Source organism: Diorhabda sublineata, chromosome 4, assembly GCF_026230105.1.
Source record: "Diorhabda sublineata isolate icDioSubl1.1 chromosome 4, icDioSubl1.1, whole genome shotgun sequence".
Classification (NCBI taxonomy): Eukaryota; Metazoa; Arthropoda; class Insecta; order Coleoptera; family Chrysomelidae; genus Diorhabda; species Diorhabda sublineata.
In genome coordinates, this window is record NC_079477.1 from 5,086,076 (window position 1) to 5,111,670 (window position 25,595).

Here is a 25,595-nt window from a genome sequence, read left to right on the forward strand (position 1 = left end):
TAAAGTGACTACAGGAGTGTTGACGTCATCCACTGCCATTGCTAGCGCAGGTCAGGGATTACTTTCCAAACAAAGTTTTAACTTTGTTGACAATCGTATATCTTTATGTTTATTGATTTGTCCCACACATTGCCATCTCATACAACAGTAAACTAATCAAGTCAAGTCAAATTGAAGTCAGCTGGTCAGAACAGTAGCTAGTGAAGGATGGAGTCTTGTGAAAGTACAAAAATTGACTTTTTAAATGCTTATTTGCTGTATAGCAATGGAGAACCAATTCGTACTGAATATCAATTCGTGACCTCTGGAAGTGGGAAGTATTATAATCAGTCAGTTCTTATGCATTACGAATAAGACTATTTATTTTATATACAAAAATAACACATAATACAAATAACTATAGAATAAAAATTGCTAATTGATAATTATTGAAATGTCAAACAAAATATTAAAAGTCAAAACAAATCTGAGAGCTCTCTTTCAAGATTCGGAGCAAAGAGACCGAGCACGAACCGAATTCTGTGCCGAATAGTGAGATCGAAATAAAGTAGATTGCCGAACGATACCGAACCATCAGAGTCATGGCTGAACGCAGTATTGTATATTTGTTTATAAATACAAATTTTGACAATGAATTGACAGTTAAATGACAGAGTAAAGTTTACTTTTTTTGTTGACGGGTATCAACTGTTCCCCAGGTGAATACCTAAAGGAATTACATATTCGAAGTTTGATATTCCATACAGAACGTCTTCCTCAAATATGCCACCGAAATTAAAATTTTCCGACGGAGAAAAAGTTTTATGTTTTCATGGACCTCTAATATATGAAGCCAAATGTTTGAAATCAACCATTACCAAAGAAAAACAAGTCAAATATTTTATACATTACGCTGGTTGGAACAAAAAGTAATGGAGTGTAAGTTGTCCAAAGTTTTATTTTAAGAATTCTTCTATTGCAGTTGGGATGAATGGGTTCCTGAGAGCAGGGTGTTGAAATATAATGAAGCTAATGTTGCTAGGCAGAAGGAAGTTCAAAAAGCTCATTCAGCACAACAAAGTAAAACGAGGAAAGTAACCAAGAAAACCAGTGCTGCAAAAAGCGAAGTTGCAAAAGATGGAGATTCTAGAGCAAGTACTCCAGTAGCAGAGGTAACTAAAGGTAAGCCAAGGTGAAGAATTTTTTTTGTGTGTGTTTTTGATATGGATAATTTATTTATTTAAATAGAAATTATGTAGAAAGTATTATTTTAAACAAAAAATGTAACAGCAAACTAATTTTGAAAGGAATTTCACTATCTATTTTGTTTGTTATTTACAATATTGATTATTATATCTAGGTGTTATTAATTATAAATCATTTATCATGGCATAAATATGATGATTCATGAAAATAACCTTTTATCAAGTTAATTATTTTTTATTTAGGTTTATATTGAAAGAAATGTTCTCCTTACAAATTTCTACCTGGACTTAAATGTTAATAAAATGCATTTGAAAGCAACTGAATTTTGTTTAACAATATTGTTATTTTTATTTTTTTGTTAATTTCAAATTATTAGTAGAATGTAACATGTAGATTATATTTGAAAATTTTACTCTCAGAATATCCCCAAATTATGCAGTTTTTTTAAAATATATTTTAAAAATTGTCATATTTATCTTAATATTTGAATACCCCTGTATTGTTTGACATCATTTTTAAATATATTTTATTCATATTTAAATTGTCATTTTAAGTCAGTGTCAAAATGAAAAGTGTGAATACAGAATTATCAATCAGAAATATGAATGGTAAATGTACTTTCTGATCATATTATAAGATATATTTTTTTAATTTTTACTCCTCACATCTTTTTATGTTTTTTGTAATGAATTGTCTGATTCACTCAGTTTAAATTGATTTTCTACTTAAAGAAGCTTAAACAAGAAAAAAATATATAAGATAATTTGATACTTTTATTCAATCTGTAGAAGAATTAATTGTAGTAAATTTAAGGATAAATGTGATGTCAATATATGTCAATATTTTTTTTTATTCCAAAGGTAAGAAGAAAGAAGTACCACCCACTCCTTCCAGTGGTCAAGAGTCAAGTTCAGATGTCCCAAAAAAGAAAAGGGGACGTTTAGATCCATCTGTTGAAGCAGAAGAACAATTTCTAAGTAAAGTTGAAGTCAAAGTGAAAATTCCTGATGAATTGAAACCTTGGCTAGTAGATGATTGGGATGTAATTACTAGACAAAGAAAATTGTTCAATCTACCAGCTAAAACTAGTGTAGATCAAATATTGGAAAATTATTTAAGTTACAAGAAGTCTACAAAATCCAATAATTCTAGTAAAGAATCTGCTACAATTGAAATAGTGAAAGGTAATAAGTTTATTGAATATATTTTTCACTCTTTCACTTGAAATTTCAAAACACATTTTGATTTGCAGGTATCAAAGAATATTTCAATGTTATGTTAGGCACACAGTTGCTGTATAAATTTGAAAGACCACAGTATGCGGAAATTCTTCAAACTTATCCTGATAAACCAATGTCAGAAATATATGGAGCTTTTCATTTACTACGCTTATTTGTAAAATTAGGTGCCATGCTAGCTTATACACCATTAGATGAGAGAAGTGTTCAATTGCTTATTCAAAATGTGCAAGATTTCTTGAAATATATGATAAAAAACAGCGCACAATTATTCAGTCTTCAAGACTATGGAAACGCTTCACCCGAGTACCACAGAAAAGCTCTGTGATATAAGGAGGATCTAGATTGGGACAGTTGCGATTAGATTAAAAGTTCCAAAAAGGTTTTTTTTTCATTGAAGTTCATTGTATATTCTTTGAACATTGAGAATAGTATTTACAGAAACACATTTTATTCTAAATTAAAATATTCTTGTTACATTTCAACAAATGATAAAAAAAATGCTATTTGAGGATAGTAAAGGTTTTAAATTAAGTTGAATGTATCCAACATTAACAAGATTTTTATGTTCTGTTGTTTTAACTAAGTTTGAATTCATACTTTTACTACTGCTACACCTACTGAACATACTGTTTACTGCTACCATTACACTAACACTCACAATTACACTGTCCCGCTTAAGTTTCGATAACAAAGTTATCATCTTCACGTAAATTGTGTGTTGGTGTTGAAGCAGTATGAATATCATCAACAGTTCTAGAAATTATACCTTACCACGATAATGCTAGGGTTTTGGTAACATCATATGATAGTTGTTAATAATTGCTGTCTTCACGGTGACCAAACTATTTCCTATAAAGTGGTACAGAATTTATTCAGTACTCATTAGAGAGGAGGCCTTGTATTGGTGGAAAAAGGATGATTTGGACATTATTATTAAATTTGGATGATGAAGAGTCATTGAAAGACGAAAACAATGGTTTGGAGAAAAGTGTGATGTTTAATAATACCGAGGGTAAAAATTTAGGCAATACTTTCGCTTGATACCCTGTATTAGTTGATTATGTAATAATACGTTCAACAACTGTTTATCACCGCTATGACGACCATCATGCAACTGACATTATAGTGACACTATATTTTTTAGGAAACTTGATCCAATGGTTTATAAAGATAATAATAGCTGGAGGCGTGGAAGTTATGCTAAGCTGCGACGCTGTATCGAACTTATTTTTGCATGGTGTTTCCCAAAGTGTTAATTGTTTCTTTAACAAGTAATTTTACGCTCGTAAAAAAAAGTCTGTTGTTATACTGCTCTAGCTATTGTGTTATGGCTCAACCAAATCTGGTACAACACAATACCCTTGATTTATTTTTGCTTTTCCTGATAACTTCCCGGTGTATGTTTACTAAAGGGACAATTTCTCAGGTTGATTCTTTTCTACATATCAGTCTCCCAGCTTTGATCTAATTTGACCTTCTAACTGGTAACTACTGTTTTTGTTTGTTTGGATTTTTTTCATTCCAGTTATGTAATACCTAAGGGATTCTTCGTTGGTGTGAAGGTAAATTAACTCTTTCATTTGGGTCGAAAGAACTAATAACGTCATACAAAAACGAATATTAGTCTAGTCAAAGAGTGCTTTTTAGGCCAAAACTTTTTTGCCGGCTCCTAAAATATGGTTAAGGTGTCATTCGCTTCTTAATCGCATGTAGAAAGTTGTAGAAAAGATGCGCTCGCAAAAATTACATAAGTTAGGTAATTAACTAATAAAAAGGGGGTTTGTTTTTTGCTTATATCTCAAAAACTATTTTAGATATTCTGAATCTGAAAAAAGATTTGAAAAGCGGAGGTAATTTACTATTGAGGACTGAAAATACGTCCGAAAACGGGTATTCGGGTTAGCGCAACAAAAAATATTGAAATTTTGATTTGAAAAAATTTAGGAACTGACAGGATAGATCAACAACAAAATAATCCACTGGCAAAAAATGTTAATCGCGATTTTTCAATAAGTTATGCATTTGCTAATTAACAATCTCTTGTATATTGTAAGTGAGGTAATTGCTAAACTACAAATCTAAATTTTTTTTCTATTTGTGGAGCCATTCTTTGAAGGTTTTAGAACAAATTGCCGTCGATAGAATGAAAAAATTGTAAATTTTCTCATTGTTATTAACAATCATAATTTGTATCAGTGATTATATTTTCAAAAAGAATTTTTCAATTATCTTATAAATAGTCCATTTGTTTATAACAATTTATTAAACAATAAAAGATAAAAATTATACAAAATCATTTTTCGATGGCTCGTTAATAAAAAAAAAGAATTAATTAATATTATGAAAAAAATTATAAATATTGGTCCTACAGTTCCAGGAGCTGGGACTTCGAATATTTTTTCAGATTCAGAATATCTCAAATAGTTTTACAGTTATAAGAAAAAAACCAAACCCCCTTTTTCCATTTAATTGTTTATAAATTTTGTAATTTTTGCGAGCGCATTCTGAATTTATCCAAAAACTCTCTACATGCGATTACGAATCGAATGACACCTCAATCATATTTTTAGAAGACGGCGAAAAAGTTTTGACCTAAAAAGCACTTGTTGACTAGACTATATAGCAGGGCCCAAAAATTGATTTGATTTTAATTAAAGTACACATCACATTATGCGGTTTAAAAATTTAGATTCTACTTTTACTATATATGGCAATACTGTAAATATTTTTTGTTTAATACATTATTAAATCAACTGAATTTGTATAGTATGTTATAGTCCTCATTGCATTTATTTATTTATCAAGTGAGAAAGTTGGCATTTTCTAGCAAAGAGAAGCTTATTAAAGTTTTTATATTTGTGATTTTTCATTGAGACGAACCATGTCTATGGCTTTACTTTTAGGTTCTGTTAAATTTATTAGCTGTAAATTTATGTGTTTCTTACTTACTTTTCAAAGTTATAGAACTGAAATAGTTATTGTCAAAATGTTATATATAAATAGACCAATTTTACTAAAAACTTTATTGAATTTATTGAAAACTTCCTGTCTACCGAATCCTACTTTTCGTAATGTTACGAACCTGTCTCCGCCCTGGAGCCAGTCCTGTCTAGATATATTGAAATTCTAAAATTCGGCGAAGGTGCGCACGGACCCTTTGGCTTACTTTTTATAAACCACGAAATCCGTTTGATATTTTTTTTAATATAACTTTTTAAATTTACCTGCCCGAAGATCTAAATGTAGTGAAACTACACAAAATGTTTTCTGATCGCAACACTGATGATAAATTTTCCTACGAAACTTTTAGAGGAATTTTTGAAAGCAACTTTAATACATATATCGTTTGGCTATCCACGCAAAGACACGTGCGGTACGTGTGATACCTTGAAAGCCGACATATCATCATTTACTCTAAAATTGAATTCCATCCCGGATGATAAAACGACGAAGATTGGAAGCAATGATTTGGCGAAAAAAATCGTGAAAAGGAGCTTCCTCTAAGAAAAGGTCAGCAATTTTATAATCCAAAGCAAAATTACCGCAAACATGCTGCAAAGGTCTATAACTATGGAAAATATTACCATGGATTTCTAAAAAAAAGTTGCCATGTCCAAATATCACTACCAATGATGTTTACTACGTCATTAGTTTCAATATTCATATTTTGTCAAATTCAAGAAGGAGCTGATGAAGTCTGTTCCATGCTGTATCACTTCCTGTCCATGGAAGTAGAAGAACTAGCAATTTTTTGTGATTCGTTCTCAGGAAAAAATAATAACTTTACGGTTATTCGATTCCTACATTTCTTGGTTACAAAAAAAACCGTTTTAATACTGTTAAAGTAATATTTCCGATCAGGGGGCATTCATCCCTCGAGTGCGATCGAAACATGAGTCTTGTAAACCAAAAAGATACCAGATGACTGGAGAGACGAATTAAGAAATTGCCGTGTGAAACCTACACCATTTGAGGTCATCGATTGTAGCAAAAATTTTGATTTTCAAATTTGATGTACATTTTTTTCGTCGCTTTATCCAACGAAGTGCCCCTTCCAGACTCGGCCTATCAGGATGCTGAAGTTTTCTCATGAGAATTCCCGCTTAGTTTTCCACAAATCCGCTTATATGGGCCTATATAGTAGTCCTAAGTTCAACCAGAAACCGCTTAAGAAGAGCCTAAGAAAGAAACAAGAAACCAGAAAACGTTGAGAAAACTTTATCAGGGTCCCATCCCTGTTAAAATGCCCAAATGGAAGGATTTGCAAAATCTGATATCATTCTTTACGAGCGAACAGAGCGATGACGAATTTGTGGATGACCCACTAACAGATTAGTTTGATGCTGGGGAAAAGTGGCATGAGTCCAGGATAAAACTTTTTTTCTTTTCTGTTACGTCACTAGTTTTGAATTAATGTTTATTTTTGTTTTTTTCATTTTTTAATAATAAACACATTATTTACCAAATATATTTTTTGCGACTTTTTTTCCTTAAATTTTACCTTCTAACGTGTTATTAAACCCATATTTTCGATATTCTCCAAATTCGTCTGGATGGACTGTGACCGTTTTCCCCCTGTGCCCTTCATTTGCTATCTTCAGATTGTACAGGTTGTCCCTGTAAAAGCTACGGATTGTTAACTATTGAGCATGAGCCACCCCTGGCAAATATATAATTTAGAAAATATACTTAAATATAAGTTGTGATTTCGCAGCTTCAAAGGCCGATAAATCAGAAACGAGTGGTCGCGTTACACATTTTTTTCATGTCACAGCATTATTTTCACATCATCTACTCACTCCAGACCTTTTTACATCAAGTCCTGAAACATCCCAGAAAAAAGGTTTGATTTTATTACTTGGTAATTTAATTTTTTACAAAAGTAAAGTTCTTCGACTTATTGCTTTACTGAATTTCTATAATACGAATTTGTAATTAATTTTTGCTGCGAAATCTGCTTCGATCGAGAGTATTGCTAAACCAGCTAGTCGGTTCTTCTTCATATTGTTTCTTAAGTAGTTTTAAATAATTTTCAACTTCTTTCTGTAGAAGCTGTACTTACAGGCATAGTCAACATATTTATAATAGCATTAGGATAGATATCTTCAAGTTCATTTGTAATTATATATTGAATCATCTGACTGGCGTCTTTAATAGAGTTTGGTAGATCAGGCACTAAAAGTTGCAGTTTCTTGGTAAACCTCATAAGATTTTGTCTTTGCTTTCTCCATCTTGAAATACTAGACCTACATAATTACAGTGCTTTAAAAGCTCGATATTTGATAAAGAGTTTCAATTATTTATGTCGTACAATCATCCAAAATTGTTGTAATATTCAGTATGTACATACAGTAAATGTTATGTTAATGTCAACCATTGTAATAAAAAAATTAAATCTGAATCTATTTTCAGCCCATACAGCTTCATAATTAAACATTTTCTTTTTTTGTGAAGCCTTTTTTCTTTAAAAGTCATTGGAATCTCTGAGCTACTATTTTCAATGAATTTTTAGGCTTTTACAGTACATTCATTAAAGCCTGTTTCCCAAAATTTGTAGATCCAGATACAAAAATTGCGCAAATTGTCAATTTTGGTGGCATACTATTTAAAGAGGCCCCTTTAAGTGCGATGCCGTTAGCGGGGACCCACTTCGCCTACACGTAGCTACGCCACTGCTTACAATCCATTGCAAATTATAAAAAATGTACATTTCTTGACGAAGTTGAAAAATCTCTTAGAAAGATACGTGGGTATTTATCATTCTATGAATAATAAACTACATAAATTTCTTGAATAAAATCAAATGATTTGGTTATTTTAATTATTACAAATTATAGGTTTGAAAATGAATGTTTGAAGCCAGATTGTGACCATTTTATGACATAAAACAATTATCCTCGTTGCAAATCACGACGAATATTTAACTTCCCATTTCTTAAGCTGATACCACACGATGCGTCCAATGCTTCCAACTGTATGATTGGACACATTGTATGGTCGTAATGCGCATGTCATTCGACGAATGTTTTGCTACCAACGTTAGCCATAGGAGGTCGGGTTTTTTGACGCGCATCAAAGGAGTACCCACATTGAAACGAAGTTGGAACCAATACTTATACAACTACACACACTTCTCGTTCTCTTGCGTGTTAATGCTACGTGTTTTGCATGAAAAATCAAAGTTGCCAGTATCATCCAGTTCATTTTAAAATAATATATATCTGTTGTATGCTGTTCATCACTTTTTTGCCACGTTTTAATTTCTATAAGTAAGTTTAGGTAAGGTTCCAGTCTTCCTCCAATGTTTAGCCAATGTTGGAAAGCGAATGTTAGGTTAGGTACCGTTTTGACAGACCATGTTATATATTTAAAATCACACATATCATCTTTACTGGATTCCTATAACTTAGAACTAACATTTTACATAAAAAATTTTATTTTGACTAAGCGGACAGTTGTTTTAGTGTTTTCTACGTTATATAGCGACGGTAAAGTGTAATATTTAACAATTCCAAAATAAAATCTTCATTAGAATGTCACTTTTTTTAGATACGTAAAAAGATCCCAGCACCAAACTACCGAAGACGTCCCTGTATTCACAAAAACTAGGATTGCTTTGAAATTCTGTCTCGTTGAACTGGTCATAAAACAAATTTTTCTTTTTAAAAGGAAAGTCTTAAGATAATTTTCAGTTTCCCTCTTATTTCTTCTCTAATTAACGCTGTCGCCATTGTCTTTTTGTACAAGTCCCTTTCGCATCAAATACTTTCTCTAATTCCATAGCCATTAGCTTCCACATTCCTTATCAACAATTTATTTTTCATGATCAAATGATAAGAAAACTAAAAATTCAAAACATAATGTTCCGATCCATTATTTTATATTAGATTAATATAATTTCGGAATTGAAAATAGTTTTAAATTGCATTTGAATAATATACAAAAATATTCTTTTATTCAAAATGATTGTGAGAAGACTGAATAAATTGAGGACGTTCTGTATAGACGGAAAATAATAAACGTTATAGTTTATTTTTTATTCCAATTAGAAATTAATATCATATTAGTTGAAAGAACTGTAACTGTGTCAGATTTAGGGATTTAATAGTTAAATTGTATAGTCATCGTAACGGGCTCGGAGAAAGAATATTACTTTCGCCCAATGTCATTAGACAATCGCCTTCAACTTGTATAAATCGTGAAGGGGATATAAAAGCACAATTTCTTCACCGTATCCATCAGTTCTCGTTTTGTGAGAGTCGTTTTCTAAGCAACATGCACCAGGTGAGGAGTTTATTTTCGAAAATAAATCCAAGTTATAGCGACATCAGCCTCGTTTTGTTATGACATATTTAATATGAAGTTCAAAATGAAAGTTGTTTCAACTGAAATAATCGCGATTTAACTGTGGCTTTTTAAAATTTTTCATATACAAAATAAAAATATTTGTCGAATAATGTAAATGTTTAAATTCTTTTAAAATATTTTAAAAAGTGGAAATATTGCCAATGAATTATTAATAAGTATCATATATAAAATTCTTACTTTCTTAGTTTGCAGACGAATGAACTTTTAGATACAAATTAAGAATTTCAAATTAATAATAATAGTGAATAATAGTTTAATTTATTCACACAGGATACATCACAATAAATTTGTATCTACGTGCAAATTTATTGGCAACAGCGCAGCTACCTAGTAACAGTCAGCTGATTACCAGAAATCGAAAAAACTTAAAGTAGATGTTACACATTAGAAAATTTAGATATTTGGATTATCCTTTTCATTTACAAAATTATAGATATTAAAATTATTTATATTAATTTCCTCACAACTTTCAAAAGTGATTTGTTTTAAAATGACAACAAACATTTCTCGAGACCATTTTTTTCAGTGTAATTAGGAGTTTATAATTTTTTCCGTCATTTTTTCAGTATTTGCTCTTTGCATCCTTGGTTGGATTGGTGACCAGCTATCCAGGAATTATAGATTCTGGTAAGTAAGAGGTGATATTGGCATTTGAAAAATAAATATAAAACAATATTAACGGATAACAGTCGTGTAGAAGTATCTAAAATCAATTTTAGGAAAACTCTATATTTATTTTAAAATTTATAGTATCATTAATATACCCTGTTATCTGTTTTCATTTTTTTATTTATCTGTAAATTTCCGAGGTTTTCATTTGTACGTAAAGTACAGATAAAAAATATTATTGCTTATTGGGCATAATTTCTAAGAATAATGAGTTATATAAAGTTTTGTTTTTGTTAATTTTCAATATAATTTAACTCCTTCTTTTTTCTTTATCTATGTAGAGTATCACGCGATATCAATACGGATTACATTTTTCTTTAGTTTTATGTTTTTACTCCAACTAGTGCAATTTTGAAGAGTATTACTGCTAAGCAACTTAAAAAATTACGTTTTTGATCTTTAAAAAAAAAAATTTAATTCGAAAAGCTAAAAACTTAAAAAAATTCCAGATCTTAGATATGCAACTATGTATACAGTTAAGTTGCGTATTTTGACATTACGTCTGTCAAAAGTAAATAAAGTATGGCGGAACAGACTTTAATTATTATTGAATTTGTGAAGTATGCTTAGAGACGCTACTGGTTTTTTTTATAATTTATCGGTTTATTTAGATGCTAAACACAAAAGTGAATAATAATATCTATATAATTTGGCACACTTAGTTTCGACGGAAACTATGACTTTCATAATATAAAATTTGTAGATTGGATTAAATTTCTTTTTTTGTTGGGTATCTTTCACTTCGTTCCATATAAAATTAATTACTTTCGCCAAACTGTTTATTCGTAATTAATTCTGGCAATAAACATTAAAAACACCATAAAAGTCAATTAGTATATAATTCTACTCTTCAATATAAATTACTATATTTGGTAGTGATTGCCAAGAAGGTATATATACAATTATTTTTTATAAAATTTTTGCATAAAGAGATAATCAGTTGTGTTAGTTATTGAAAACAACAAAAAGTATTTAATAAATTTACTGTTTTAAAATGGTGCTTTATATTGTGATATTGTATTATCAAGCCATTAATTGAAATTTGGATCATTGTTTACATCACCAGTTACGAATTTAATGAGAATTTAACATGAAATACCCAGAAGTAGAGTTTTGATAATAAATTTAACCAAACATGCCATTAATAAATTAGAAATATCTTCAACTTTTTTACTTCTTAGACTTTTTATATGTTTTTCTTGATAAATCGTTTAGATTTTACTTCTCTTTTGATAGGAAAATAGTTGGAGGAAATTGGTTGAAATGTTTTTTTTTAATTTAAGTATCTACCAGAAGAGACCAAAAATCACGACGATTGAAATGAAATTTTAATAATAAATGGGAAACAAACACACTGTGGCAACATTGAGAATGTTGCCACGAAAACCAGAATTAGTCCAGGCACTATGCCAAAATTTTAATAAAACATGACATTAAAACAAATAGTAATAATTTGTGACACACAAGTAGTTTTTGACAAGTACTTTAAGAAAAAATTGTTCTACGTGTGAGAGGCCATGAAAAATTGGGAAAACCACCGGAAAAACTGTAAAAATAGGTCAATTTCATCAATAACGAGGAAGGGATTGAAATTTTCGATACAATGGGAATGAACAGCATGAAAATTTTTACCAAAAATATATCTTCATGTTTTTCTTCGAAAAATAATCCATTTTGGAGATTCACGACCTTGGAGTGTTGTTTTTCAGTATTGGACTCCTGGTGCGAGAGTTGTGATGCGCATGCTCAAGTTAATTGGTCTGTGTGCATTCGTGATTTGAGTAGACTAAAATCAGTTACGAAGTTGATTTGTCGGTCATACACATTTGATATTTGTGAATTCTGAAAATAGCTTTGACAGTTCTAACTATTTATTTGTGAATCAACCGTTTTCCAAAAAATTGCAACATAATCTTTTGTTATCTATAGTTTCATATCAATTGAAAAAAAATTCTTAAAAGTGGGAGAAAGGATGAAATCATATAGACCGAGTGAAGTTTCTAATCTAAATTGGAATTTTCGCTGGAATAAGTGAAAAAGAATAATTACTAGTACAAACCAGAAAGACTGAAGATATGTTATGGGATTTTAAAATAAAACTGAGATTACTTAGAAAAAAATTATGGTCACTGCAAGAAAAAGCCGGTTCTGAAATATGAAGTCTCAAATTGATGAAGGTATAGTCAATAAGTTAGACTTACTAACCTTATCAGAAGAATTTACATGTGTTTTGGAAAATTTTCGGAAAGATGAATGAAAACTTTCTTTTTGTACGTTTTTAGACGCATATCCTGAAAGAAGCAAAGTCCTGGTACTAGAATGACAAGTGGCCTTTTTCACTTTGATATTTTAAGTCAATCGCAAAGACATCGATCATAAAAAATGAAAAAACTAAAAAACGTGTTTAGAAAAATGTGATTGAATGTGGCCAAAGATAAAGTGGGAATGAATGTTTTATTTGTTCAATTTTTACCTAGTGATCTTGGAAGAAACTTTGCTTGTCGAAATAATTCAGTAAAATAATGTAAGAAATTACATTGTTTATTTATTAAACGAAATTATTTTAGCCCATAAAAACCATTTTTGACGGCACTAGCCAGCTGTATATATCAATTGCTGAAGGATTTTCCTTCAAAATCTCGTTTACTTTGAAATTTTCGCCCAAAAAGAAGGAAGTTATAGAGATTTTAGTCGAGCGTCACGGCAAGTATTTGTTGACGCGAGAGAGAGATTCGTCGGATGATTTTTAGGTAGGATAAGGGAAATTTTCTAGAGTAGGAAGTGCTGTTCTGGCTGAAAAGGAGAAAAACGAACGACAATTTGCCAGAAGAAGCCAAAAGACAGCGCGTCTTCTCGGTTTGGGGATGTATTTTGATTTTTTTTTAATTTAAATAGGGGGAGGACCAGTACAGCTGTGGCTGCATTATTCCTTATTCTCGGCCATTTGGCTGGTTAACCAGTTCGCCAGGTTACAGGGAAACCGCAGAAAACCTGCAACACCGACGATCGTTGTTGACGCGTAGATCTGATATTACCGGTTATAGCTCATTATCTTGTAAATGAAACATTTTTCGAGAAAAAATATGTAGAGACCTTGTGCTGATTTTCGTGTTCTACAAGTTTGTTCATATACATTGTATTGTAATTTTTAACCGCTTCCACGACAAAATACCAATTTTCCAGGATTTTCCCCCCTAGTTTCCTTAGCCGCTTGCGCGCAGAGCAATTTTTTTCTTAAAGTAGTGTTCAAAAACTGCTCGTATACCAAAATAATTTCTATCGTTAAAGGTTAAAACCCTTGTTTCCTGGACTATATAGCATTTTCCACCAACAGCTAGAGATTGAGTTTTGATTTTATAGTCTTTAGTTGTAAAAACAATATAAACTCATAGTTAAATTTAAAACATCATTTTCACTAAACAACATTCAAAATTATATCAACGATTTATCATGAAAAATAAATTATAAATATAAGTGTACCAATAAAAATTAGACGTATTTTCGTATTTTTCTTAAATCAGTAAAACTTTCTCTTAGATATTTCTATTTATTTAACCGACTTACATAATTTAATTAAACATTCACTAGTTGTTGAATTCCGTAATTAATTATCAATCTGTTAGATATTTATTACTCAATATATGAAGAGAAAGATGTAATGAATATTCTAATTTAACTTTCTTTAAAATATTTCAATAGATTTATAATCAATGAGGTTATTGAAATGGATAATTACACAAAGATATGTTTAGAAAGCATGTTTTTTACCAATAAATTTGGAGAATCATATTTTTTTTAAGTTGTAAACAGAACGGAAACTGAAACAAATAACTATCTTAAAATTTAATATCAAATAGGGCGTTTCATAAAACATTAATTATTTATTGATTGCCATCTCGAGATTGTGCTTAAAGGTTATTGACTCTTAGATAATGGATAAAAAAATAGTAGAAAACAATATTATACATCATATTTCTTTATGGACAGTTTCTTTAAGTGGAAGCTGTTCCGACTAAGGAAGACACCATGGCAACGACCTCTCTATATTCCGAGGTTCCAGCTCGGTTCTAGCATGCGCAGAATGGATAAAGTGTCTCGAACGAGAGAGAAAATGAATATTGTCGGTACCGTAACGTAGGGACGTTTTTTCCCATACCAACTGTAGGAATGTTTAGAAAACATTGAAGAGTAATTCCGAATAGTTTGAGAACCGATCGCATACGAAGTTTCAAATTTTTCGTTCGCGGGTTGTTGCTCAATTCCAACGATTATAGGGTATAGAAGACCGTTTGACATTGAGTTGGGTATAATCCTGAGTGATTTTTTCAAATAAATTTCTGTTTTCTGAAGTACTTATAGTGTGGTTTGATTTAGACAAAACAAATAAGCATTTTAGACTGTTAATTGCGAGCAATAATTTCATTTATTTCGACAAGTAAGTTTGTTATGCAAAGGTAAATAAAAGTGTCATGATTCTATGAGGAAATAGTACAATTCCACTTACCTACCGTTCTCTCTATCTTTAATATTAACTCAATAATTATAGTCACCTTGTATTGGTTATAAACTCATTCGGAATCGATTCAAAATGTGATCCGCGAACAAACTACCAATAAATTTGATTTATAAACGTTTGTAACATTTTTCTTTACATCATAATGTTCTTGGTTAGTTCATTTCTTGTATTGTGAGTTTAAAATATTCGCATATCGCTTTGTTTACATGTCTATTCTCGATGTGCATTTGTATAGATTATTTTGAGTAAATTCTACCAGACATTCTGTAATATCAAATTATTTCACAACGCCCCGAAAAATATATTCTTCAATTATATTTTTGTGTACCGTCCCATTTAACCCTTTGATTTTACAGGCAGTAACTTCGGAGGTGGTCAAGAATGGCAGGCTGCCCTAGCTTCTGTTGGAGGCGGAGGAGGAGGTGGACACGATTACGGATCTCTAGATGACGGACATGGACATGGATCATCTGATGGTTCTATTGGTGGAGATTTTCACCATGGAGTCAGTGTGGTTAGTACCGGCGGAGGTCGTGATGGTAAAGGTACCATATTCGATTTAACCAACCATGGTAAGTTACCCCATATGTTAAAACAATTCATTTAAAATAAATAGGAGAAAAATACTTTCAAAAAGTCGCAAATATGCAATATGACTTTTTATGTTTCAGGAGATAGTGGACATAATGGAGCCTTTGGTGGTAGTTTCGTTGCTTCTGCTAAATATAGCGCGGGTGGTCATGGAGGTGGAGGATCTGGTGGTCATGGATACGGAGTATCTGAAGGTACTGGATTTGCCGAACATTACAGCGACGTTTTAGGAGCCAGTGAATCTTCCGGAGGATATGGAGGGGGTCACGAGGGTTTAACCGCTCACGGTAGTTTCGGAGGCGGAGATTCTTTGGGAGGAGGTTACCATTAAAAATTGTTGTTAAAATTGTTTTTCTTGTTGTTGTTGATTATTTGAATATTTATTTTTGTTGACTTTAAATAAATTGTTATACTGCCAATATTTGGAACTAATTTAAATAAAATATCTTTCAGAAACAATTTTAATTTCATTTTCATTATTAGGGGGTTGAAAAGAACAAATATTTTTTTAAATGAATTTATAAAAAGCCAAAAAGCCGTTACAATGTTAAAAAACTATATTATGCAGTCGCTAAGTATTTTGACCAATTTTCATTAGTACCCGGTAAAACCCACCCTATGGGAATTTTAGAACCCATTTCATTCGTGGGAGAAACTAGGAATGTATCCCAACTTTTCCTAAAACAAAAAAAATCTATTTAATCATGCTAAATTAAGGAAAAAATCATGTTTTTCATTCTATACTCTGTATATAAATGTGTATATATATATTATAAGGTAAATTGTAGTTACCTTATAGCTATAAACGTCTCCATGTCTCTTTCAGCAGCAGTTAACGCCCAATAAGTAGCGTTATCCTGTGGAATAACTTGCCTTGGCCCAAAAAACACCGCGTGCCATTCCTCTAAAAGATTCTTCTCTTTTTTCAACTCTGCAGTTTTGGTATCTTCTGTAGCAGTTTGTTCTAACAACAATTTTAAACCTTGTTCTTCTTTTGTGTATGTTTTCAAACTTGATTCCCACATATTTTTCAATTTAACTAAAATTTCAGATATGTTACAAAAAAATGTTTGCATACTTTTATCTCATTCACTTACGAACTGTGATATTAAAAGCATTTTGATCTTCTAAAGAAGGTTTTTCGCCTCTTTGTAAAGCCATGTGATGTCTAATAAATCTCAGTTTAGCTAATGAACCTATTAATGCCATTTGCTTTCTAGCGTCAGATTTTTTCTTTGTTACCTCTGCTAGAACACAGTCTGCATCCTTTTTCATATCTTCTTCCTAAAAAATGTATTTACATAAACAAGTTTATATTCCAACAAAAATCTTAATATGTTTGGAAAATCTAACACCAAACATCTACAGATAATATTGAAACAGAAGAAGAGATAAGGAAATTGGTTCAGATAAAAAAAGTTTGGACTTGAAATTAATCGAGAGAAGACAAAATATATGGTTAATAACAATCAAACAACTTAAGTTATAAAAGGTTCCCAATGTTGTATATATAGGTAAGTAATAGAAGACAAAGAAGTAGAAGAATTACAGATGGAAGGCAAAATAGCCAAAGAACACATAAGTAGAAATGGAAGCATTAGAACACTAATAAAATCAAATTATCTTTCAAGAATATATGAAAGGTTAATAAAAGCAAATGCAACATTTGCATTTGAACAATCTATCAAAGGAAAAAGCACTGAAGAGATCTGGAAAAGGAGAACAGAGGAACTTCATAAAAAGCAATAATAATCATGTTAAATCAATGTAGATAAATGGATGGGGAGTGTTGAGAAAAGCCAAGGCAACATGCGCACTTAAGATTTAGATATTAAAGAAGGGGAGAAAATAAGTCACCCATTGAGGAAAAGTACTGAATAACTGGGGAAGATTCAATGCAGCATATTCCCTTGGAACTTGGATATTGTAGATTGAGATAAAGGAAGCAATCTGTGGAGGAAAAGCACTGAAAAGATTTAGAAAAAAAAAGTATATTATAAAAAAAAACTTGAATAATCATGTCACATAATAAGCAAATGAGAAGAGATAGGTGACTGGGGCATGTTGGGAAACTACATAAAGATGTTATCAATTCATAATATTTTATAGAAAATCAAAGTAAAACATTTTTTATTAGTAAATAAACATTTTTAAGTACCATTTTCAATCTTTCATCATCCTCCTTTTTACTAGCTAACCACTGATCAATACTTTTATTCATTTTTTCTCTTAACTGAAATTCCTCCTCCAATTGTTGTTTCCTAAATTCTTTATTTTTCTTTTGATTAATTCTCTTTTTTTTTCTCTTTTCAATAGTTTTCTTTAAAGCAAATATGGCATCTCCGTTTTCAAATTTGGAAATAACTTTAGTGAATTGATCTTTAATATTGCCAATCTCCACAGTTTTGTGTTTCCATTCGGTTGATGGAATTTTATCAAAGTTGCTTTCCAGTTCTTGATGTGTTTGGCTAAGTTTTTCTAAAAGCTTCAGGCAATCCTTCAAGGAATTTTGAGCTTCATGGATAGTAATCACATTAGCAGCTTAAAATAATGAGTATTAATATATAAAAACAGAAAAAAGCAGTTTATACATATAACTTCACAATTTTATTGAAAAATTGATTTCAAGGTAAACAAGTAAAGAGCTTACCTTTATTTACTTTGATCTTAGGTATTGGATGATAGATATTATTTTGTTGCAACCAGGAATCAATCCAAATTTCATCATTAGACTGACTATAAATATTCTGCAATATGTTAGTCCTTGGATCTGCCATTACAGGCACTTCAATATTAACATGGCGATTAGAAAAATGTTGATATTTTAGAAAATTCATTATAAAAATTAAGTCCTTAATAATAAAAAGTATACAAAAATGAAAAAATATATTAAACCGATTGTTAACACATGTGAATGTCTCCAGCTTTAGGTAACTGAAGTTTAGCTTCATTCAAGATCTTCTGTGCAGCAATATAGTCCTCAGTTTGTTCTAGATCCTTTTCAGTCTCTAAAATGTTTTTTAAATCTTCATATGCTACTAAAAGTCTCCTTTGACAATCAGGTATCATCATCAAACTTTCATTCAATACTTCATCTTGTTTCTTAAGTTCATATTCATCTTTACCTAAACAGAACGGTTTCAAAATGATTTTAAGTTATAATAGAATGTATTAAATTATCATCATAATTAAACCATATTTGATTATTTTACCTTGTTCCTTCAACTTTTCTATGCGCACTTTTTGTGCTTCAGCTTCTCGTTCATAAACAATTTTTTCTTTGGCTAACCTTTTAACAACACCGGATTTTATTTTAATAGTACGAATACGTGGATCGGCCATTAGATAATTATTTATGATTGTTGAAAAATTTTTTACAAAATTTGTCCAATTAACATTACTAGATAGACCTTAACACTCTAGACTAAGCAAGGAATTGAATGAATCATTCCAGGTGTAGAATCGTGATTCGTTAGTGAAACCATCAATCTCTTTACACTTTCCTCCCAAACCACTTAACTTCTAATAGTTAAATTTATAGTTTTTTTATATCTCTCAAGATTTGAGACTCAAAAAAAAATTATTTTCCAATTAGATTTCTGAAAATTCAATTTACAAGGGCATTTTCACTTTGTCATAGTTCAATATTCATAAAGCTAAATGAATACATCCCAGAATTGACATATGTAGTGTATATCTAAAACATATCCCTTATTAAATGACATATATAAATATTTTAGTTGTTAAAAGTTTCAACGATGTGGTTCATCTATGGTTTCAACCATGGACAATAAATTTTAGCCTACAAGAAGTGTCTTTCTGATTTTATTGTCTGGATTCAAAATATGATTTTACTATTTAGTTAAGGATACATACAAAAATCAAACCTACAATTGTCGCTTGAATTCTTATACTTTCTTCTATCGTTTGTTAGGTTTATAACACGAAAAAATGGGTAAGTATTTTAGTGAATACCATTTGAAAACTATTACAAAGTTTATATGTCTTAGATCAAGACGAAACTTCACCTAAAAGATCCACCAAAAAAAGTAAATCTAAAAAATCCAAATCAGTTACGTCTGAAGATGGTTCATCTTCCAACGATTTGGTTATTGTTGATGAAACCACCTCAACAAAGCCTAAAATTTTACCTCCAACTAAAAATTCTCCAGTACCTTCTACTTCAAATTCTAATAAAAAACGCAAAAAACGTGATAGTGCTTCTAGTGATGAAGAAAGGTGGTTAACAGCAATAGAATCTGGAAAGTTGGAAGATGTGGACGATGAACTGAAGAAAATAAAACCTAAAGATCCTGCTCTGATGACAGCGAGACAAAGAGCAATGTATGACAGAACGGGAGAAGGTACTTCATCTATGTCCACACCTATGTTAATGTCTCTTCCCACAGGATATAAGGTATGTCAACAACTTTTTCAAACATCCCTCTATGGCTTAGCCATTTTTCAGATGTTTGGAAAGAGAATTTTAGTTATTCAGTTATTTTTTAATAAAATTATGATAATTTTTAAATAAAAAAGAATCCTACATATAGCTCTAGCACCGTGATGAAAATATATTTGTTTTTAACTAAGTTTTGATTATTTGGAATAACTTCTTATCTTCTATTCAGTGTCCCTTTACAGTGTTGTCTATTTGTATGGTGAACAAAGTGAGATTAAAGCTTGATATTTAAACATAACTTTAAAATATACAAAATTTGAGATTTTACTTGCGAGGGCATTGTCAAGGGGGACAGGGGGAGGAGATCCTAGAAATTCTAAAAAAATGTCAAATGTAAAGCAACCAAAGTCCTAACCTAACCTAAGCCTTTGACTTACATTGCTTAGTTAGTAATTTCCTCTTATTTGATCAATCATGTGAGTCGAAATTCAAATAATTCCATAAGCTTAAATATACTCTACTCTATGCTATTGTTAAAGCCGTAGGGAGGATGTAGGGAAGCAAAATATGCCTCTGTCATTTATTCATGCGTCTCCATTGTCTTTGCTAACTTTTATTTTGTGCAGTATTATGAAATATGAACAATTGCTGGGTTAGGTTATCAATATAGACAAATAGTTTTTTGATATCTCTGAGAGGCACCTTTATGTACAATGACATTTCTAAAACGAATCATATATCTTGTTTGGCATACTTTCTTTCTTTTATACATTATTTTATCTTCAAAGATATTTCAGGGGCAATATTGTTTCATGATTTGTCTTGGCTTTAGTACTCTTTTCGTTAGAAAAAACTGATTTTCTAGGAAAAAAGACCACAAAATATGTATAAAAAGATCTAAGAAGTAAAAAGTTAAAGAAAATTATAATTATCCAAGACATCCCATCTACTTGGAGATCTTGATAACTTCACTTCTGCTAATCCTCATGTCAACCAAGTTCATGTTATAACATGATTATTTCTTATGTACATAATTGTACTTTCAGGAAAAAGTAATGACTGCAGAAGCTATTCAAAAAGCAGCAATAAAATCTTTAAAAAGAAAACAATTAGCCGATGAAAAGAGGGAAAAAGATAAAAAGAAAACAATGGAAAGGCTATTAAAAAAACAAGATTCAAAAGCTGCAAAACAATCTAAACCTAGAGTAGTAAAAACATCTACTCCATCAATCGTATACAAACAAAACATTGATATAACAATTATGGCATTTCCAGAAGGATTTGATTTTCCTTTACAAACTAAAACAATTGCACAGATACCTGATCCTGTCTATTGCAATATGGGATGTGGAAACATAAAAAAATATTCATGTTCAAAAACAGGCGTTCCATTATGTAGTTTGAAATGCTATAAATCTAATATTTCAAACGTTATTATTTAATTGTAAAATTATTGGAACAGTTCTAAGATATAAGGAGAAAAATGTGGATGAAGATTCTGGGAAGAAACTGTGATATCTAATAAGAGAATATTTTTGTAAATAGTGTAGAAATAAATAAATAAAATTTAAATTGTTTTTTCTTTTATTTGTGAATGTTTAGAGTGTCTACAAATAGTATACTAATTAAATTGAAGGGCAAACAACTTCATTTCATAATTATTAAGAAATAATGATGGGATACTGTAAATATATAAAATGTAATAAAAAAAACAAATCAAATGTTTCTACACTCATAGTTATCAAAATATGCGAGAAAATAGTACAAGGAAATAAATTTAGGATTACTAAAATAGAAGCGGAACAAACATTTCACAATGAAATCACAAATAACCCAAATCTGTAATTATAGAAATAGTATTAATATCTATATTTTGTGGAATAGTCCTTTGGAGATACCACTAAACCTCTTCCTTTTCTGGCACCTCTATATACAGTTTCAACTATGTCTATCATTTCTTGTTTATCTTCGAGGGGCCAATTGATCTTATTGTTATTACCAGTACCTAAATCAATCATAATATGCTTGTTCCTAAAGAAAAACATTACTGTACAGGGATCATATAATTCATACATTTTATTAAAATCTGGCACTTCTGTAATGTCTACTAAATAAATCACAGCAAAATTTTTAACTTTCTCAGCTATACTATATAATACTTCGTCCATTTTCATACACGAAGGATCCCAATCATGTCCAAATCTAATCACTACTACTCTATCTTCTTCTGACAGAATTGCTTGATCGACTTGCCAGCCGTTGTGTAAATGAGCCAACATATAAGACATGCTGAAGAATATTTATTCACTTCTTTTAAAATTAGAAATCCTATATGTGAGGTTTTTTAAGCCCCACAACAAACATAAACAGATGTGGTTCATCTATGGGTAAACACAACTGTCAAGCACGGTATGTCAAATGCTGCCAACCTAAAAGATCACAAAACAGATTCTTGTTCACTATGTTTACGCTTACTCTATGCTTGCACTTGCGAGTCAACAAAAGAGAAAAATAAAGAAGCAAATACATAAAGTAAATTTAAAAAGTGTTGATCTTTTGATTTAATTACTTTAAAATTTCGTTAATGCTAATCGTTAGAGAGGATAAGAGAGAAAAGAAAAATTGTTAGAGAGTAATTAGAGTTTATATAAAAACGATTTCAATTTATTATGTGAAGTTGGCTCCCTGATAACCGGAAAATCTATTTTACGGCATTTATTCTATTTTTAATTTTTGCAAGAGCAGTGACTCCATCACAACTTGCCTTTTTGCTATTCTTTTGAATAATAACCCCAAACAACGTAATGTACACTACAACTTTGTAGTGAAACAATTAAACGGGATTTATAAACATTTACGTTCGCGCCCGCGCTGACGCTCTAGTTGGCATTATGTTCTAGTCTACGTTGTTTAATCGTTAAGGTGGATTTATAAGCTTTTACGCTCGCGGTTACGTTCGAGCTCAAGCTCGCGCTGGAAACTATTTTTAATCTCGCCATAAGTTTCCTGCAATAGTCTCCGTGAAAGAAATAATGGCGTTGGTATTTGTTCTTCATACATTCCATAAATATTGCGGTGGATTAGGTCTCCTTGAGAGATTTCAATGCCCTTTGGTACACTATTGTCTTTTAGTGTTTTTTTAGGAGCCATTGAATTATTCACAATTTTTCAAACTGTACTTTCAGTACGTATTTTTTTGCCTCAACAGACAAATTTTTGTGTTGCTTGGTAGACATTTTAAAAGACACTATCGAATTTGATAATACTTACTATTTCATGGCTCGAAATGAACTGGCACAGACAAAGGCGTTGACCATACATAATCCGACTATGTAAGGATTAGGTATAAATACAAGGATTCTATAGTTTCTCCTATGGCCATTGGTCTTACGGCTTAAAAGATGATAATAAAAATCATTAAGCAGAGTTTAGACGAATCCAGTAATGCTGGCGCCAGTCCTGTAGACAAGCCAGAGCTGGCTGGACCCCTGTTGTTTAGACGATCGTACTCATACACACGGTGGAAATTTAAAAATAATGAAATCGCGGCAGTCTGTTAAAAAGAAATGTTTGAAGAAAAATGCCAATACCAGACTGGCAGCCAGCGATGGCCTCGTGTAAACTAGGCTTTACTCAGAAGAATTTTATTTCCATTATAATTAATTATTATGTTGTTTTGAAATAATAGACAACAATACGAGACAAAAATAATGCATTTGATGCACTATGTGTTTTGTGTAGTTAATGATTCTAAATATAATACTCCCGAAACAGTTTTAACTAAGTCAAACCGTAACATTTCCTGTTATTTTTCTTTGTATAATAGTATCAATATGCATAAAAGTATTCAGCAAATGGGTTCCTATTCTACGTTATTTATATACAGGGCTGTAAGAAAGAGTGAAAGTTGTCCTGCAAGTTTAATAAAAATGAAAGCGGCATTTCACAAATTTGATTAATCATTAGATTAGCGCTTGTAGGTAGTAATATAAGAGAGAGTATTGATTTTTACTGTAAAATGATATGTTGATGTTTTTATATTTCAGTTGCTTAAAAATAGTTTAACATTTACGTTACTCAGCTTCCCTTTTTAGCAATCGCGTTTGTAAAATATCTAGAATAAAAAGCAATCTATCATTTCAATGAATGAGTTTTTAAGCACAATAACAATTGTAAAAAATCAAGAAGTAAATAAACTACCACCATAAATATTTAACAGGTCGGTATAAGCGTTCTGGAAAAACATTTGGTTCGCATCTTCGTAGCAAATCTATTCGTAAATCCGTGAATTTATGTAGAAAAATCCATCTATTTCCTCAAGAAAAACATGAATTTCATATTGTTGTGAATGAAAAGCAATTTCATTAGGGAGAAATACTTGTATGAATCTAGCAAATACTTGTTCGAAAATCAAACTTTTTAAATCACTAATTGCGTCGATGATATCTGCCACCTTAAATAATTATTTCGATATTGAATAAGTCGGAATATCATCAATTAGAACAGAGATTCTTGTCATGGACCACTTTCAAATTATTAGTGACTTCGGCGGTGGACTCCGCGACATCTCCTCAAAACTCGTCAACAAATGCAAACATCTAACGATGGAAATTTTCTTATACCTCTATCGAATTTTTTTCTCTAATTTCTAGAAATTCACCTGGACCACTTTGAGAATTATTGAATTAGAAGGAGAAAACCAAATTAGATTATTTGGATTGATTATTTTAATTGGGTCTTCGGATAAGATATACACTTTATTGATGTTACAAATTTGAACAAGTGGAAACTACCACATTTTAATTACACTTAATGTGTAATTTCTTTACATTCAGTTTATTTACAAACTTTTGTACTGATTGCATAGTTGAAATTTTTCATATTTTGTGCTATTCATTTTTCAGTTACTTTTGCTGCGAATACAATCACCAATTTTTAAGTACAACTGTGCTCATATTTGTTTCTATATACAGGGTATCGCACGACGAGTTAAAACTATCTGTATATGGCAAAATACTTACATGTAGAATCATGAAAATTTCTACGTTTGGGTTTTCGGATACGATTTTTTCAACTAAAATATTTTCAAAGATAGTCGACTTCCGATTCTAAACATTAAATAAACTCAAATACTGAATCGTTTTGATCTATCAGGCAATAACAGACGTTTATTGGTTCTTCCTTGTACAAGATCGAAAGTCAAACTTCCATTGCAAGCATCCATTAATAATCTAATCACCACAAGAGTTAATCTCTCGAGGTTACTCTAACTTACCTTTATATGTACAGACAGGGCTATGAGAACATGCCCAACAGAGGTACTTAAAGTGATTTTAAAACTTCACCTCTTCGTATATTATTAAAAAAGCTGAAACATACCTCAGAAAGTGATTAAATTTGATTTGGAACATGCCTCAGGACGAGAATAAAACAGAAAAAGTTTAGCTTTAAGTGTTTTGGAGTTTAGATCGAAACTAAGCTTTGAAAGTGAATGGAATCAAATCACGATACTAGGAATAAATCAATCTATCAACCTAAATAATTTGTGATTACTAACAAGAGTCTTATTGGAGCATTGCCGCCTCAATGGACAATTAAAGTCGCGACTAAACAGGCGCGAAAT

The 25,595-nt window shown here is 30.9% G+C and overlaps 6 protein-coding genes across 6 annotated transcripts; 3 read left to right on the forward strand and 3 right to left on the reverse strand.

The window, feature by feature from the left end:
- The first annotated feature begins 632 nt into the window (after window positions 1-632).
- On the forward strand, window positions 633-5,446 carry LOC130442552 (mortality factor 4-like protein 1). The gene is made up of 4 exons (XM_056776749.1): window positions 633-908; window positions 962-1,161; window positions 2,046-2,369; window positions 2,438-5,446. Exons 1-4 carry the CDS (start codon window positions 763-765, stop codon window positions 2,749-2,751), a joined length of 984 nt encoding a protein of 327 aa, XP_056632727.1. The 5' UTR covers window positions 633-762; the 3' UTR covers window positions 2,752-5,446.
- Window positions 5,447-9,661: 4,215 nt separating this feature from the next.
- Window positions 9,662-15,901, forward strand: LOC130442967 (uncharacterized). Its single transcript, XM_056777386.1, has 4 exons — window positions 9,662-9,710; window positions 10,361-10,421; window positions 15,336-15,555; window positions 15,646-15,901. The coding sequence occupies exons 1-4, from the start codon at window positions 9,702-9,704 to the stop codon at window positions 15,899-15,901; spliced, it is 546 nt and encodes a 181-aa protein (XP_056633364.1). The 5' UTR covers window positions 9,662-9,701.
- Window positions 15,902-16,018: 117 nt separating this feature from the next.
- On the reverse strand, window positions 16,019-18,521 carry LOC130442667 (programmed cell death protein 7-like). Its single transcript, XM_056776982.1, has 5 exons — window positions 18,221-18,521; window positions 17,729-18,111; window positions 16,668-16,854; window positions 16,363-16,609; window positions 16,019-16,248 (listed from the first exon to the last, which is right to left on the reverse strand). The coding sequence occupies exons 1-5, from the start codon at window positions 18,519-18,521 to the stop codon at window positions 16,131-16,133; spliced, it is 1,236 nt and encodes a 411-aa protein (XP_056632960.1). The 3' UTR covers window positions 16,019-16,130.
- On the reverse strand, window positions 18,472-19,042 carry LOC130442670 (tubulin-specific chaperone A). Its single transcript, XM_056776985.1, has 2 exons — window positions 18,783-19,042; window positions 18,472-18,695 (listed from the first exon to the last, which is right to left on the reverse strand). Exons 1-2 carry the CDS (start codon window positions 18,910-18,912, stop codon window positions 18,472-18,474), a joined length of 354 nt encoding a protein of 117 aa, XP_056632963.1. The 5' UTR covers window positions 18,913-19,042.
- LOC130442668 (INO80 complex subunit B) lies at window positions 19,023-21,547 on the forward strand. Its single transcript, XM_056776983.1, has 3 exons — window positions 19,023-19,525; window positions 19,581-19,987; window positions 21,019-21,547. Exons 1-3 carry the CDS (start codon window positions 19,522-19,524, stop codon window positions 21,412-21,414), a joined length of 807 nt encoding a protein of 268 aa, XP_056632961.1. The 5' UTR covers window positions 19,023-19,521; the 3' UTR covers window positions 21,415-21,547.
- Window positions 21,543-22,374, reverse strand: LOC130442669 (thioredoxin-like protein 4A). The gene has a single exon (XM_056776984.1). It carries the CDS (start codon window positions 22,258-22,260, stop codon window positions 21,832-21,834), a length of 429 nt encoding a protein of 142 aa, XP_056632962.1. The 5' UTR covers window positions 22,261-22,374; the 3' UTR covers window positions 21,543-21,831.
- Window positions 22,375-25,595: the final 3,221 nt, after the last annotated feature.

What these genes read in the sequence shown, in the direction of transcription:
- LOC130442668 (XM_056776983.1), top strand. An exon ending in CTCTTCCCACAGGATATAAG is followed by an intron (nt 19,988 to 21,018) that starts GTATGTCAACAA and finishes TTGTACTTTCAG; the next exon opens with GAAAAAGTAATGACTGCAGA.
- LOC130442967 (XM_056777386.1), top strand. An exon ending in TCCAGGAATTATAGATTCTG is followed by an intron (nt 10,422 to 15,335) that starts GTAAGTAAGAGG and finishes TTGATTTTACAG; the next exon opens with GCAGTAACTTCGGAGGTGGT. An exon ending in GATTTAACCAACCATGGTAA is followed by an intron (nt 15,556 to 15,645) that starts GTTACCCCATAT and finishes GACTTTTTATGT; the next exon opens with TTCAGGAGATAGTGGACATA.
- LOC130442670 (XM_056776985.1), bottom strand. Translation starts at nt 18,912, where the DNA reads ATGGCCGATCCACGTATTCGTACTATTAAAATAAAATCCGGTGTTGTT. An exon ending in AGAAAAGTTGAAGGAACAAG is followed by an intron (nt 18,696 to 18,782) that starts GTAAAATAATCA and finishes CGTTCTGTTTAG; the next exon opens with GTAAAGATGAATATGAACTT.
- LOC130442552 (XM_056776749.1), top strand. Translation starts at nt 763, where the DNA reads ATGCCACCGAAATTAAAATTTTCCGACGGAGAAAAAGTTTTATGTTTT. An exon ending in TACGCTGGTTGGAACAAAAA is followed by an intron (nt 909 to 961) that starts GTAATGGAGTGT and finishes CTTCTATTGCAG; the next exon opens with TTGGGATGAATGGGTTCCTG. An exon ending in TACAATTGAAATAGTGAAAG is followed by an intron (nt 2,370 to 2,437) that starts GTAATAAGTTTA and finishes TTTGATTTGCAG; the next exon opens with GTATCAAAGAATATTTCAAT.
- LOC130442667 (XM_056776982.1), bottom strand. Translation starts at nt 18,521, where the DNA reads ATGAAGCTAAACTTCAGTTACCTAAAGCTGGAGACATTCACATGTGTT. An exon ending in TAAGATCAAAGTAAATAAAG is followed by an intron (nt 18,112 to 18,220) that starts GTAAGCTCTTTA and finishes CATTATTTTAAG; the next exon opens with CTGCTAATGTGATTACTATC. An exon ending in ATGATGAAAGATTGAAAATG is followed by an intron (nt 16,855 to 17,728) that starts GTACTTAAAAAT and finishes TACATTTTTTAG; the next exon opens with GAAGAAGATATGAAAAAGGA.
- LOC130442669 (XM_056776984.1), bottom strand. Translation starts at nt 22,260, where the DNA reads ATGTCTTATATGTTGGCTCATTTACACAACGGCTGGCAAGTCGATCAA.